General features: G+C 35.7%; 2 protein-coding genes across 6 annotated transcripts; one reads left to right on the top strand and one right to left on the bottom strand.

Annotated features, from left to right (window-relative positions):
* The first annotated feature begins 763 nt into the window (after positions 1-763).
* LOC140886998 (uncharacterized) lies at positions 764-3,861 on the top strand. 2 transcript variants are annotated; one of them, XM_073293979.1, is made up of 4 exons: positions 764-1,174; positions 2,241-2,285; positions 3,110-3,338; positions 3,570-3,861. In XM_073293979.1, exons 1-3 carry the CDS (start codon positions 938-940, stop codon positions 3,335-3,337), a joined length of 510 nt encoding a protein of 169 aa, XP_073150080.1. In that variant the 5' UTR covers positions 764-937; the 3' UTR covers position 3,338; positions 3,570-3,861. The 2 variants fall into 2 exon arrangements, with proteins under 2 accessions (XP_073150080.1, XP_073150081.1); XM_073293980.1 differs by lacking the exon at positions 2,241-2,285 and having other exon boundaries at positions 3,570-3,858.
* On the bottom strand, positions 3,245-13,713 carry LOC140886997 (E3 ubiquitin-protein ligase RKP). Of its 4 annotated transcripts, XR_012151741.1 has the most exons (13): positions 13,399-13,713; positions 11,197-12,835; positions 10,128-10,958; positions 8,671-8,831; positions 8,024-8,162; positions 7,517-7,600; positions 6,921-7,202; positions 6,672-6,803; positions 6,344-6,543; positions 5,867-6,071; positions 4,893-5,208; positions 4,185-4,504; positions 3,254-3,359 (listed from the first exon to the last, which is right to left on the bottom strand). XR_012151741.1 is itself a non-coding variant. In XM_073293978.1 (12 exons), exons 2-11 carry the CDS (start codon positions 12,697-12,699, stop codon positions 4,906-4,908), a joined length of 3,840 nt encoding a protein of 1,279 aa, XP_073150079.1. In that variant the 5' UTR covers positions 12,700-12,835; positions 13,399-13,713; the 3' UTR covers positions 3,245-3,359; positions 4,893-4,905. The 4 variants fall into 4 exon arrangements, 3 of the variants coding, with proteins under 3 accessions (XP_073150079.1, XP_073150078.1, XP_073150077.1); XM_073293978.1 differs by lacking the exon at positions 4,185-4,504 and having other exon boundaries at positions 3,245-3,359; XM_073293977.1 differs by lacking the exon at positions 3,254-3,359 and having other exon boundaries at positions 4,151-4,504.
* Between the last annotated feature and the right edge of the window lie 1,009 nt (positions 13,714-14,722).

Raw genomic sequence — 14,722 nt, forward strand, 5'->3', positions numbered from 1 at the left:
ATCAAAATATTATATATATATATATTTCAATATCACATGACAAGCGGCATGCATCGACTTCATATCATTATTTACTTATGAAGGACAAAACAATAAATGCTTAAAATAATAATTATATATATATATATATATATATATATATAAAGTATATCGTTATTTAATTTGCGTCATGAGTAAAACTAATATACCCAATTATCTTCTAATGCTCAAAATCCGTATTACTCAAAAGTTTTTTTTTAAAAAAAAGTTGCAGAGAAAAATGGAGTCTATCCCTTATTTTATAGATTTTTTATATGATGGTTTATGAGCTTTTTCAGTACATATGTATTAACTTTTATAACTTAATGGGTGCTTAACCAATTTAATTTAACATGCTTAAATAAATAAATTGGATATTACCCATCAATATATAATTAAAAGGATTTATAATTGAAATTACATAAATTATGTTATATACACGACCAGAAAAGTTTCTTTAAAATTAATTGAGATAAATTTCCTGACCAATTGTCGTGAAATATAGGTTGACTTGAATTAATATTTAACTCAAAACACCTAAGAAAATTATTAAATAATTAAATGAATGAAGAATATATTTTTTGTAAAATGATCTCACAAATTTATATTAGTGAAATGAGTTGTAATAAAAAATATAATTTTTTATATCAAAGTTAATAAAATATTACAACTTTCATGTAATAACAATATGATAAATATAGCATCATAAATGCGTAAGGAGGGGGCAAAATATTAGAGTCGGCATTCTTAAAAGAAATCCAATCCCAGGGGTCACTCTGCTGTCAAATCCTTCTCTTCTCCGCTTCTCTCTCACACTTACTTTTTACCTTTTTTTGTCTTTGTTTTTTTGGTTCTTTTTTCGATGTTTTCCCCGTTTACTGTGTAGAAATCAATCGATTTCGTTGGAGTTGAACGGGGAATGGAGCAGTTTGGGGATGAACTGATCATACAAAGCTTCAAAATCCCATGGCTAATATGGATCCATCTTCTTGTCACAGTTCTTCTCGTTATTCTCCTCTTTTTTGGGTTCACTGTGTTCACGTCAGATGATTCTATCAGCCCGGGTTCCGCCACAGCTGCTTCGCCGTCAACTTACTCCGCCGCTGCCGTCCCGGCCCATCTCAGTAAACCCAGTTCTTCCAATAGGAAATCCAAGGTTAGGTGGTTTTCTTTATTTAGTTTTTTCTCTTTTTTAAGTCTGGTAATGCACAAGCTTTTTTCTTTTCTATTTTTCGTTTATTTTTCTCTGGTTGGAAATTTGTATCGGCGTATTCTTTTTCATTTCCTTGATGAATCTTGTAAAATTTGTGATCTTTTTTTTTTGCATGTTTGATTAAAATATTTGGGATGTCGATGATATTGATATCCAGTACCAAGATTATCCTTTTCTTTTGTTTTCGCAGTTTTAATAGATGGTTTGTGGAAACATTCGAGCAATGTGAGGTCAATATTTGTATTCTTGATTTGTAGTGAAGGAAAATATGTTACTTGATGATAGGTTTTCTTGCTGATTATGCCGTCTTTAGCTGTGTAAATGATTGTGATTGCCAGATCCTACAAAATTGATAAATTATCTCGAAAAAGAAAATGAATGATGGAGTGAATTTGGGCTTTGCTTTGGTCGATGGTCAGCTCAGCGCAAGGGATGACTCGAGAAAGTGTACAATTAGGTCACATTGTAGACTGGATTAAGGTGTATGTCATGCAGCAAATGAAAATCATTTAGAGTGGTAGGTCACATTGTAGACTGGATTAAGGTGTATGTCATGCAGCAAATGAAAATCATTTAGAGTGGGCTACGGTGGTCCGAGGTTGTGATAGAAATTAGCTCCCCAGTAATTACTGAGGGACTGATATGCTCGAGGTTCATCCTACCTATAATTCTAGGCTTTTGTGTTTGAGCTCTCCACTTAGCTATATGGCCTAACATGGAGTCAAAATCTTGAATTAAATTTTGTCTATTGTTTATACTTCATGGATTTTTCTGAGAAAAATTACAAAATTTCAAGAAGTTTATTTGAAGCTACTTCGAGGGAGCAAACACTTTTGGCTGGTTATTGATGTATCGAGGATCTAACTTCTCAAGAATAATAATTTTTCAGATTTTTCAGAAACTAATTAATTTCTGTTATTAACGAATTTTGTAGCGTCCTCTGAATTTTAATTAAGCAGCAAGAGCGAGAATTTATTGAATTTAATTTGCTTTACTTTGGATTTCTCAGGGACAACTGATGAAGTTTGAGTTAGAAGAAAGATTATGTTCCAAGGTTGAAAAAGATTCAATTTTTTTGTGTATATAATGCACAGCTGGTCACGATGCTTAAAATACCATAGTTTAGCCAGAGCCTAAAAGTAATTCTCTAGCTGCATAAATGCCTCAGAAGACAACTTTGAGAATTTGATCAAACTGATCTAGCGGCTCAGTGGCCCAGTCAAGTAGCATTCGTTAGCAAAATAGTTTGTTATTTTAAGATGTGTGTGTGTGTGTGTGTTTTTGAAAAAAAATTCTTGCAAATCAATGAACTCCATATGCATGTTGAATAGATTAAGGTTGCGTAATTATTTTGGTGACATGAATGCTTGCTTGAAGGAGAGCTGTACTTGAAACTGGTGTTTCATTTAGCCTGTTTATCAGTCTGAATTTGTTCAAGTGCCCTCTTAAAGATAAGATGATGATTATATTGTATGACCTTTATAATATTAGGATGTAAACAAGTCCAATTGAGCCGAATACCACACATACTGCTATATCCAAGCTCCATTTTATTAGGGCAGATTCTGGGTTTGTATCCAGCTCTAGCTAGACCTCAAATTGAGCTCAGCTTGTTTTTTTAGACAGTTGGAGCTTGAGCTGAATTTTTCTTAAACGATTTGTATGATATATTGTGCATGTTTACAAATGGCTCATGAGGCCAAGAACAAAAAATATTGGAACAATTTTAGTTTGAGTTTAATACTTGGCTCTTCAGGAAAAATCTCATTTGCACTCTGACTCTTATCTTGATAAGTCGATGCTAGTTCCTGTAGATAATTCATAGCAATTTGATTTGATTGGATGGGATATACCATGCTAAAGCTGTTATCCTGGTAGGTGGAAGACATGAGGGTCAGGAGGGATGCCGGAACAAGTGGAGGGACTAGTAGAGATGAAGATCAAATTGTCGAAGAACCTTCCGGAAAAGATTCGATGTTCTCGAGGATTTTCCGACATCCAAACCATCCTTGCAGCTATCTCGGCCTAGCGAAAAAAGCACTTTTCAAGTGTTTTGGCTTTGATTCCAGAGACTCCCCAAGCAGTCAGCATGAAAAACAGGAATAATGTGAGTTCATGTCTCGTTTCCCTGTCTCTCAAACACACCCAAAAACCAAAAAACAATTGTAAATTATCATCAAATTCTTGGCATTTGTTTAAATTCACAGAACATCCGATTTTTACATGCGAGGAACCACACAGAATTCCAAGGATCTTATTTTTATGGACATTTAACCACATTGAAAAGGCTTCATTTCTCTAGTTTGATAAGGATCGGTGTTGACTACGTGTTCTGCAGGCGCAAATTTTTTAAGCCTCTTGAGAAGATTGATGGTGGGTGAAGTCGAAATGGAGTTATTCCACGGAGGACGGTTCGCAAATGGCTGAATTAGGTGTTGAGCATTTGTAGATGTTGAATTTTTAGGTGGTCTTAACGCGAGTTAGGAGGATGTTATATGTAACATAATCTACTAGCATTGACCGACAAACCTCCTATTCATTAACTTGTAGCATTTTAGCCTATTTCCGTGATCTTCCATTTTGCTGATCTCTTTGTTAAATCAAAAGCATTTTTATCCAAAAACACAATCTTAAAGAGGCTTGGCTTGAATACTACTTTGCCATCAACTCATATGCTTGCTATTATGAAATTAAATTCATAGCATACATATTTCAAAGCTAAGTTTTGTGAAAATTGACCTGTATTTTGCATATATCATAGAAGACATCTTCCAAGTGCTATCATCGAGCCATACTTGGTTTCATAACAGGTTACTGTTTTGTTAATTTATTGAAGCTATTATTTTAACAAAGGGATCTGTCACTCAAGACTAAGAAAAAATATTAATTTAAATAGATTATTAAATTATCGATAATTAATTTTTACATGTTTTATGGTACTGTGCATCCTTACCAAGACGAAGCCTGCCGTAACGCAAACTTTTCGGGGATTTTCTAGGTGCGATCCCATTTCACTTTATACATGCAACTGTTCGTTACCTAAAACCATTTTTTTTTTGTGCAAATGATACCATTTCACGATCCTCTATGGGTCCACCGTCGTCCTGGCTCCCGAAAGCAGTTCTCAAGTCCAAGCCAGATATTTTTGTTATGGCAAGTTTCTTACCGACAAAAGACACATCATGTTGAACCATCCCAAAAACAGCAAAAGCCAGATCTTCTGTTCATGGTACACACTTGGAAGAGCACAATGTTGTATCCAAAGGGTATATGCTTCATTGCCATTGGATTATGCGACAGTCACAGGTATAGACAACACAACACAACACAACAATGAACACTATCAGAGAGACTTGAAAAGATTTCATTTCCCACAATTCAAAATTACACCTCATATTTACAAGGTAATGCCCTCAACTTTGGCTACAAAATTCACCAATCCATAGGAGTGAATCCTATCGGTTTTATTCACCTTTTCAAGCCAATAAATACACTATGCACCAGCAACTATAAAATAAAATAAAATACCTTATAATTTCATTTCAAATTTACCTTCTGCAGTCTCTTTTTCCTTTGAGGTATTATTCTATATATAAGAACTACTTTTTAAAATATATATATAACAAACTAAGGCACCTTCTAAACCGAAAGGAAATGCTACCTTTTGGAAGATTTCAAACAAGTTTAGAATCTTGCTTAACAACCTCAGCAACTGCTGCATTGCAAAAGAAGCATCTTGGGCTGTTGAGGAGGTGCCTCGATATGCAACTGTAGCAAGAAACATGAGAACAAGGTACGAAACAAGCATTTGCTTCCTTAGTATAACATATGCAGCATATACGATCATCAGTTTCTGAATCTCCCCCGTTTATCCTCTTCTCAAGTGCTTGCAACTCTGTCTGGCAGATCAAAAGGCTTGAGAAGTTCTCCAGTTTTGCCAAATTATCTATATAGTCTTCCCCTTTGAATGAGCTCGCCTAATAAATTTATAGACAAATCATTTATCCAAGCCCACATCAAAATAATCAAGAGAATAGACAATTCATTTGGAACAGTTACTTTGTAAATGTATAGGAGCCACACCTTCACCTACATATATGAGATAGCCCTCGAGCCGAAATAGGTATTATATTCCAAAAGATAAGAAGAATTCAGATAAAGAGCATCTAAACCTACGAGATTTGTCCAAGTTCTTAAACTCTATCTGGTATTCGCGTTTACATTGAACTTCCTGAGAAATCATTGAATTTTGCAGTTGGATCTACAATTAACTCGTCTATCAAATGTCAACTATTTTTTAAGAAAGTAAAAAAAGAGAAAAGCAGAAAGTAAAAAAAGAGAAAAGCAGATAACAAAATAAAGTTCTCACCCCCATCCCCCAGTATTTGGTTTCCCTTTTACCCTCTTTTCGCTTAAATCTTTTCTTCCTTCTTCCTATTCTTTACACGAAATAACCAGCCCCACCCAAACTCGTGAACTCCAAGCATAGGTTTACGACAGATTTTCTCATTTATTTACGCATAACACAGCTTTATATCATAATCCCCGAGTTACTGAAGGCAGTCGTGAATAAGAACATGAAATTGATGAAATAGAGCGCCAATATACTTATACCGATACCAAATTTTAACTTACCCCGTTGTAATCAAGTAGACTTTGAAATCCATAGAGAATGATATCGGCACAGTCCATGCTAGCGAAGATTGCAACAATATCATTTTGATCACTATCATCCGTCTCTCTAATAGCATCCAACAAATTCAAAATAATGCCAGCAAGAGGCGCTAAAATCGTGCCCTTGTTGACCTTTTCCGCGGATTGGCCAGGTCTCCTAAGTGATCTGTAAATTACCATGAAACATAGGTGTCATATGGTTGTTCCACAAAGTACATGAGAGATAAATCACACATTAGCACTACAAAGTAAGGTTCTTAATTTGACATAATCATTCATTGAAAATCTATAATTATATATGAGAGAGAGAGAGAGAGAGAGAGAGAGAGAGAGAGAGAGAGAGAGAGAGAGAGAGAGAGAGATGGAAAAAGAAATTCAGCAAAAAGACTCTATGCACAAGAATAAAGCAAGAGTTAATACACTCACACAAAACCTTACATGTCAAAAACTTCAGGATCAATTGCACCAATTAATTGGTTCAATATAAAGACAATCAACTCAGTCAGCCTTCGCAAATTTGTATCGATTCCTGTCAAAAAAGCTTGAGGTACTTCACGCGTACAAAATTCTAATATCCTTGCAAGGTTGCACGAAAGATCAAATATAACTCCACATTTCCTGTGCTGAAAATCCATTGCCTGGAACGTTGCATCAATCAATTTCAAATCAGTCAAAAAAGAAAGGAATGAGGTATCCAAAAACCAATTTCAAATCAGATTAAAAAAAAAAGAAAAAGGCGATGAGATATCAACAAAACAACTAATACCTTGTAATTTTCTTGCATTTCCCGTATAGAGACAGAGAATTCAGTCATAGCCCAGCTGAGAGTGTTAAATAAGCGATTGAGAAAAGCTGAAAATAATTTATCATCGCTGGCGCAAGCTTCCCGCAACAATTTCTAGTTCAACAGACAATTTGAACAAGAGAATGCATTTAATACAAGAGATGGATAAATCCAGAAACAATACAGTATGTTATGTGAGCCTTATAACGAGGCACATATATTCATAATTACCTGAAATAATACAGACGACGACGACGACTCTCCATGTTTTGAAAATCTAAAGCCAGAACCCTTACATAACCTTAAAAGTATATTAGTTACAGGGATCCAGGACCGATTATCAAATGCTGACAGTAAAGCCTTTGGCATTCGCAGGGTTGCTGCTTTATTGCATTCAAAAGCAGCTAAAAATTCCTTGTGCTGTACCAATGCAGAAATAGACTGGAGAAGAAGATCCCTAAGCTCAGCGCTGGAGATCCTTGGATCGTTAAAGTGGGTAACAACAAATGTAACCTGAAAAACAGAAATTCCATTATTTATAAAACCAACTCGACTGAGGTACTAGATAAATTTCAGTGGCAGGATCTGCAATCTTTTAACAGTTCTGGATAAAGCAATCTTGTGTGGCATGAGTAATTTAAAGAAGAAACAGAATTACAAGTCCAACAAGTGTGTAGTCATTTTTCTTTTGAAAAATTTAAATTCAATTGTAGGTGGAGCAAATTGGGAGAGTAAGAGCAAGTTCAAAAAAAAACCCCTACCTCAACCCCAATATTCGAAAAGAAAAAAAAAAGAGAAGAGAACAGATAAGGAGATGAAGTGCATACAAATGAGGCAAGCCCCTGCTTGATTAATATTGTGGCAGGAACAAATGGAGGATCACTCTTACGCAGAACATGAAAGCAATCAACCTGCAAGAAGCAAAGAAATTATTTAATTTTAAAAAAAGGACAATTCATATTTCCGCGGAGACACTTCAAAGTAATCTTGAATGGATATCCCAAGACCCAACTTGAAAAAAGAAAACCAGGGTGTACACTAAATTCAATTATATAATAAACTTAAGGGAGGAAAACTGTAAAACTAGGAGTTCTACTTGCTCAATGTTCTAAATCTGGAAAGGTCATCAAAGATATGGAGACACCTTCTATTACCCAAAAATCTTTCCAAGCACAGAAAACATATTTATTTCTGACAAGCCATGAATAGAATGTTCAAAGTTCATGATGGGAAAGGAAAATACAGTATATCAGCAACAAAAAGAAGACAAAATGTGTCAATAGACATGAAGAAAGGAGACGATTGTCAATAGACATGAAGAAAGGAGACAATACCATAGTTTCCAAATAATACTCAGGAATGTAGATGAAGATCGAGTCCATTTTGCTAAGAACAAGAAGCAACTGCACAATCCACATGCATACTGCATACATCCCCCTCTGCTTCCAACGCGAGAAAAGAGAAAGGCGATACCTGTCAAATGGCATTACATATAAGATATATTAAGCATATTATTTTAAAGTGTTTACCCTCGATAATTTGCAGAAAAGTTCTCAAAAGATATTCTTCTCCCACAAAACAGTCAAGTTTCTGTTCCTCTCGAATACAATTTTCCACCTGCCACAGTAATTAGCATGTAACTTATGTATTCTATGATTGACTACCTCAGCCATTGATATTACGCTTCTTCATTCATGGTATTGAATTTCCAACCATGATATCAATAATTAAAGTTTTGATCGCATCATCAAATATCTCTCTTTGCTCTCAATTAGTACTTCAATTTCATCTTGTACAGAATAAAAATTTTATTTATCAATCATTTGGATAAACCCTGATGAAGTAAGAGAGAGGACAGTTGAAGGAAACTGTAAAAAAAAAAATGAGTAAAAGAAATGTAGAACCTGAAGGAAGAGGGAAGTATTAGTACAATTAACTGATTATACATACAAAATGTATGCGTCCAAACAGGAATTAGTACCAGGCACAATGTCTGACACAGTCCATAACCTCTTCCCTATAAACACTGCGAGCTTCCTTCAACCGCTTCACCTGGTCCTCATAAATGCTCTCTTTGATTTGTCTGTCTGTCTCCTCCAAGAGTGAAATCGATTGCGACTGACGAGACATGAAAGATGACACCTAGAATGCAAAGAGTATCTTTTTAAAAGGTGTTCAAGAAGTTTTTCCACCGAGACAGATATAAAAATACATGTGTTCCACACATTATCATACCTGTAACAGCCATGGTTGGCCATTGTTGTGTTTCTTAGAGTAACATGGGAGAGAGAAAAGAATTAAAAAAAGTAAAATATGCCCAACATAGACCGACAGACCAGAAGCCCATGCACACAAGTTTCAAACTGATTAAATAGAGGAGCAGCGACATGGATAGTCACTGACATGATTCCAAAGAAAGAAATAGTAAATGAATGGCGCAAAGTTCCTATGCAGTCAACATATACAAGGATCTTGTCAGTATATATCTACTATCTACTATTCTATATTAGGGGGGAGACCATGAGACCGGCAATTGGTCTCATGGTATGGCTCCTTTTTTTTGTTTCTTTTTATCATTTTTTTTATTTTTCTTTTTCTTTGGACTTGCTCTCAAATTTCAGTATGGTCCCTCATTAATTTATACAATTATGATATTACCACTAATTTGGTATAAATCTATTTTATTACAAAAAAGACTTTACAAGTACGCAACGCGTGCATCGTGACCCTAGTATTAATTATAGCTCCCCCACCAGCATAGCTCCTACTCTGTTCAGAAACCGGTAAACTAAACATGGACAGATTATTTACCATGACTTTTTTCCTGCACCCAAGCCATAAATTTATGGTAGAGTATTCCATGAAGAAGTGGCCATCAACCAAGAACATGCACAGACTTGCTACCTAAATATTCCACCACTGCCTTGATTTATAGTCCAAATTACAATTTTGTTTTGCGTAAAATGTTTCAAATAAAGGTAAAAGGGTAGTTTTATAATGAAAGAGCATCTCTACTACTCAATTAAAGAGAGATAAACGAACGCCAAGCCTCATTAAATATCACAGAACCGGAGCCCAGTTTATGCAGATAGAAAAATAACGGAAACACAAAATAGTTACAGATTACTGAGTATATTCAGGAAATATTGGTTTTGCATTTCCAGATGCCAAAGAGGAGGGGGGGGGGGGGGGGAAGGCTATAAAAACAAACATGCTAAAATATATGGCACAATGAGCATCGGCGGAGAGTGAGTGATACTACTTACTAGATTTTTCTGTATGTTCAAAAGTTGATCTAGCATCTTCTAATTTTACATTCAAAATGCAAATTGTCTTTGCATTTTTTGCACGTCACAGTACAGCAAACATATGAGGTAATATTATTGATCTAATCATATCCATGCCCAAAGAAAAAGAGGTGAACAGAGATTAGCTGACCTGCTTAAAGTTTGGTTTTAGACCCAAATGATACAACAAAAGCATAGCATCTAAAAGTTCCTCCTCCTTCAAAGTAGCTGAAGACAATGTGTTATCTCTAGTTAACACTCTCAAGTTCTGCATAGGTCGGAAGGCGAACTCAGGATCAGAGTGGTCACTAGTGCTTGGTTTATCAGCAATCTCGTCATTAAGATTTCCTGCACTGCATTCAGCTGTAACATGAGAAGGTCTCTCTGAAATGGAGCTGCAACTTCCACGAGAACCTTTTGCTAAATATCTGATGGGATCTTTAGTGTTTTTTGATAAATCTACATCATAAGTGAAACAGCAACATGGTTTCTGAACAGTAAAATGTGTTACTCTGGTTTCTTCATCATCTGTGCACCCTTCTTCCCACCGAATAACTTCCTCTTCCTGATCATCGCTAACAGGATGATGCTTTGATATATGACCGTAAGATCCTCCAAGCCTGGAAATATCAACTCGATGAGGATCATTCTTCAGAAAAAGGCCAGTAGGAAAACTTTGTTGGCCACCTCTGTGAAGGAAACCTACACCAGCTCCTGAATCAGTCCCCGAGCCCTTGATCCAGCCATAAATATCACCCACAGCAAAGCCTTCTGACAGAAAATGGAGAATAACAGTAAACAAGGAAACAAGAACTGAGTTGCTTGAAACTCCAGGGGGTGGTAAATTGTGATCTGCACCCCTGTTCTTCAGTAAAATATTCTGTAAAAATGTCCGAAACACTGAGCCAGGCAATTGAAGAGGTTCAACTGGTGGTATAAACTGCATCACCAAGCGACAGAGATCTCTTTGCTTCTCTTCTATCTGAATAAGGGTGGTAAAGCATGTCATATGACGAAAAATATATATTTAAGTTGCTTCAAATGAAAATTGTGAGACTGGAGACCTGTAAATAATTATGATAAGTAGCCACCATAACAGAGATCATGCAGGCTAAACAAAGAAATATCAGCTCAGGTTTCAAGAGGCAATAAAAAACCATAAATAACCTTCTATAAACAGAGTATGAATGATGCAAATGTGAAAAGCATGTCAAGCACACCTTATTTACTGCTTCTGATATAGCTGTCGTTGTCAGCACCATGCTATCCTCATTATATATATCCTCACATGAGCCAGGCCACCAAACAGAAGGAATTAGAAATTGGAGATCATTTTTGTTTGGACTTTTTCTTGAAAGGAATCCCTCAAACAAGAAATGAAAATCAGAAGACTTCCACCATAGGACCATTAATTCTTCTCGCCTTAAGATGTGGCATGCCAGAGTTAGATAAATATATGATCCAGAATAAGGATACTCTGAAAGAACCAAAGAAGCTGTCTTACATTCAGATGAAAGCGCCTCTAGTACATGCTTTATCAATAATCTTGACTCCTCAAACTTAAGGAAGGAATCAAGCAGTCTATCCAAAGTTATATAGTCATGTGGTGGGTGGATTCCAAAGACTTCCATCATGAATGACAACAATGGACCATGTCCTATATATTCTGCACTCCCAATATCAACGGTGAGAGCAGAGAATAACGCTTCGCAAATTCCTTCAGAGACAGGGTGACACAATACATCAAATGATGCAAATCTTTTCAATCTTCTAAGCTTCTCAACAGCATTGATTTCTGCCCTTTCTAGACGTTGAATTTGTAACAGCCTTGAAAAGCAATCAAAAAGGTTAGTAACATAAGACAGTGAGGAGGGCGGAGCTTGAATGGGATGGAAGCCTTTGATGGGATATCTGAATGGAAGGCCTCCAAAATTCAACTGACTGCGTTCACCTTGAGAAAGGGAAATGGCAGGATAATAACCTAATCCAGGGACCATCTTTCGGATTCCACCAAATGCAACTCCAAGTGAGACGCCATTCCGATAAAACAATATCTCATTGCAATCCAAATCTATGCAACATCCAATCACATCACCAACCACCCAAGACTGACCATAGGGCTCGGATTCCTTATTCCATTTACTGACCCTTTTACCATCATAAGCATAAGAATCATCTCCGTCCCCAACACCTTTATGATCAGTAAAAGGGCAAGCAGAAGAGGCCCAACCAAGCTGCTGTATGCCACACGTTTCAAGTATAACTTCATACATCCATTTTCCTTTCCATACACAGGCATTGGCCCTTGCACTACTGAAAAGAGCATGGCTCTCCATCAGTAAAGATGGTTTAACAATTCGAATATCGCCACAAATGCTATATTCATCCAGACTAACAATATGGCTGTCCAAATTATCACAAATTGTAGATACCCCGTCTCTTATTGTGTTAAAGACTGCATTTAACTGTGGATGGTACTTGAGAAATTCATTCTTTATTATTGAACAGATGGCAGTGTGGTCAACAGGGCCTGTCAGTTGATTGATTGTTTTCTGAGGAAGATTAAAAATATGTTCAAGAGTTCTTTCCACAGATTGATCACCAAAATTATCACAATATGAAACAACATGGGTTTTACAATAACTGTCCCTCCTATCCTCATCCTTCAACACAACAGCCAATCCGGAAGAAAGCCCACCAGGCCATGGACCTTCCTCGGCCATTGAAAGTAGAAAACAAGTATAATAAGACCCAAAGTTTGGAAGGAAGACAAGTCGCCAATTACACTTGCTTGCCCAACAAGATAGTTCGACTCCCAGACGAATCTAAACCGATATCAACCAGTTTCCTTTTCCGAACCTGGAAGCCCACAAATACACAAATATATCAAACTATATCACCATATAGCCGTTGCAGCATTCTATTATCATTACTTGACATCAAATTTAAAATTTATAGTTATTCAACCCATTTGATCCTCAGAGACAAAGAAAGTAAAAGACTGTCAAACGCATGATTCATCGTTAACACTTTTGACCCATAACAACAACTATTGGAATCAAACAAAATATAAATAAGCACTAAAAATTGAAAATTTCAGAATTCTCAGCATATTTAGAGGCCACCAAATTCATTCGACAGTTCTCCTTCAACCTAATTCATCCATAACAAGCTCACAAATCCCCGATATTTCTCTCCGTGTACGAGGTGCAACAACTTGCCAAAGATTTTCACAATCTCTTCCCCTGGTGACCATCACAGTTAACAAAACACACCTAAAAGCAGAGACTTTGTCCACTAATACCGCAGCAAAACCAAAATAAAAGAAAATACAATAAATTGAAGAAACTTACAGGTGTTAAAGCCGTAACAGCTAGCTATACACACAAACGGAAGTATAAAAGTAGGATGGAGCCACTTACCCGAACAGTAATCAATCTTATACCGGGAGATAGAAAAAGGCGGCTGCTGTATCACTCGGGCTCTTCACTATCGAAGAATGAGCTATAAATGAAATAAAACCACAGCAATTGATTTCGATTTTAGGGTTTTCTCGGCCAATTAGCGAGAACTCTGGCCAGCGAATCATCAGAAACAAATGAAAATGGTTTTCACGGGGCCAGCCGACTCCTCCTCTCCGGTTCTGTCCCCCAATTAACTAAAGTTGCCACGTGGCCGCCACGAGACTTAACCGGAGTCAAACGTCACTGATCAGTAGGAATATCGTTAACTTCTCTTTTTTCGTCTCATATATTGTAACTCGGATTATTAATTTACTATTGATAAAAAATGGTGTCTTTATCATAATAATAATAACAATAATAATAATGGTGTCTTTTGACATATATAATATGATACACGCGTACATATTTCATAGGTTGTTATCCCAACTATTAAACATCTTTTAGGAAGTTCAAACTTCCAAACCGATCCTAACAAATAATAATAATAATTCCTTTTGATAAATTGATCATAAATTTTAGAACTTGCAAAAATGAAAAATATTTTGTTACTATCGTTTAATATTCTTTCATTTGGTCTTTATATTTAGTCACATTTCACATTTTGTATAGCTTTGGCACCATGTATTGGAACTTGGGAATTAAAAGCGTTAACTAATTAATGGACATTAACGTTACACGGAGAATTAACAGAAGTAATAAAAAGAATTAGTTTATAATAATTAATTAAATTTAATTGGTTGGATTGAGAGAGCTCAAGGCGACGTTGACAAGTTCAGCAATAAACATGAACTGCACGGCATTGTAGGAGAAGCAACCGCAGATAAACCCATGAGGGAACAGAGGAGGCAGCTGAATGGGGTAGAAGGCGGCGGCTTCCGGAAAGCTTTGAACGTATGGAAATGGCAACGCATCAACATCAATTAGTCTAAAATAATTAATTAATTTTAAAAAAAACAATTATTATTAAGGGTTTATTACTTATGTATATATATATATATATATATATATATATATATAATTAATTAATTAATTTTAAAAAAACAATTATTATTAAGGGTTTATTACTTATGTGTGTGTATATATATATATATATATATATATATATAATTAATTAATTAATTTTAAAAAAACAATTATTATTAAGGGTTTATTACTTATATATACATATATATATATATATATGCGTGCATGTGTGCAAGTGCTAAATTGTTGAAAATCTTCATGATTATAAATAGTATTTTTACATCTTGAACAGATGCGTGTGTTTAAGATTTGAAAATAC

Source organism: Henckelia pumila, chromosome 3, assembly GCF_033568475.1.
Source record: "Henckelia pumila isolate YLH828 chromosome 3, ASM3356847v2, whole genome shotgun sequence".
NCBI classification, from domain to species: Eukaryota; Viridiplantae; Streptophyta; class Magnoliopsida; order Lamiales; family Gesneriaceae; genus Henckelia; species Henckelia pumila.

What these genes read in the sequence shown, in the direction of transcription:
- LOC140886998 (XM_073293979.1), top strand. Translation starts at nt 938, where the DNA reads ATGGAGCAGTTTGGGGATGAACTGATCATACAAAGCTTCAAAATCCCA. An exon ending in CTTCCAATAGGAAATCCAAG is followed by an intron (nt 1,175 to 2,240) that starts GTTAGGTGGTTT and finishes TGGATTTCTCAG; the next exon opens with GGACAACTGATGAAGTTTGA. An exon ending in AAGAAAGATTATGTTCCAAG is followed by an intron (nt 2,286 to 3,109) that starts GTTGAAAAAGAT and finishes TTATCCTGGTAG; the next exon opens with GTGGAAGACATGAGGGTCAG.
- LOC140886997 (XM_073293978.1), bottom strand. Translation starts at nt 12,699, where the DNA reads ATGGCCGAGGAAGGTCCATGGCCTGGTGGGCTTTCTTCCGGATTGGCT. An exon ending in AGTATTATTTGGAAACTATG is followed by an intron (nt 7,601 to 8,023) that starts GTATTGTCTCCT and finishes TGCTTCTTGCAG; the next exon opens with GTTGATTGCTTTCATGTTCT. An exon ending in AAATGCAAGAAAATTACAAG is followed by an intron (nt 6,544 to 6,671) that starts GTATTAGTTGTT and finishes GCAACGTTCCAG; the next exon opens with GCAATGGATTTTCAGCACAG.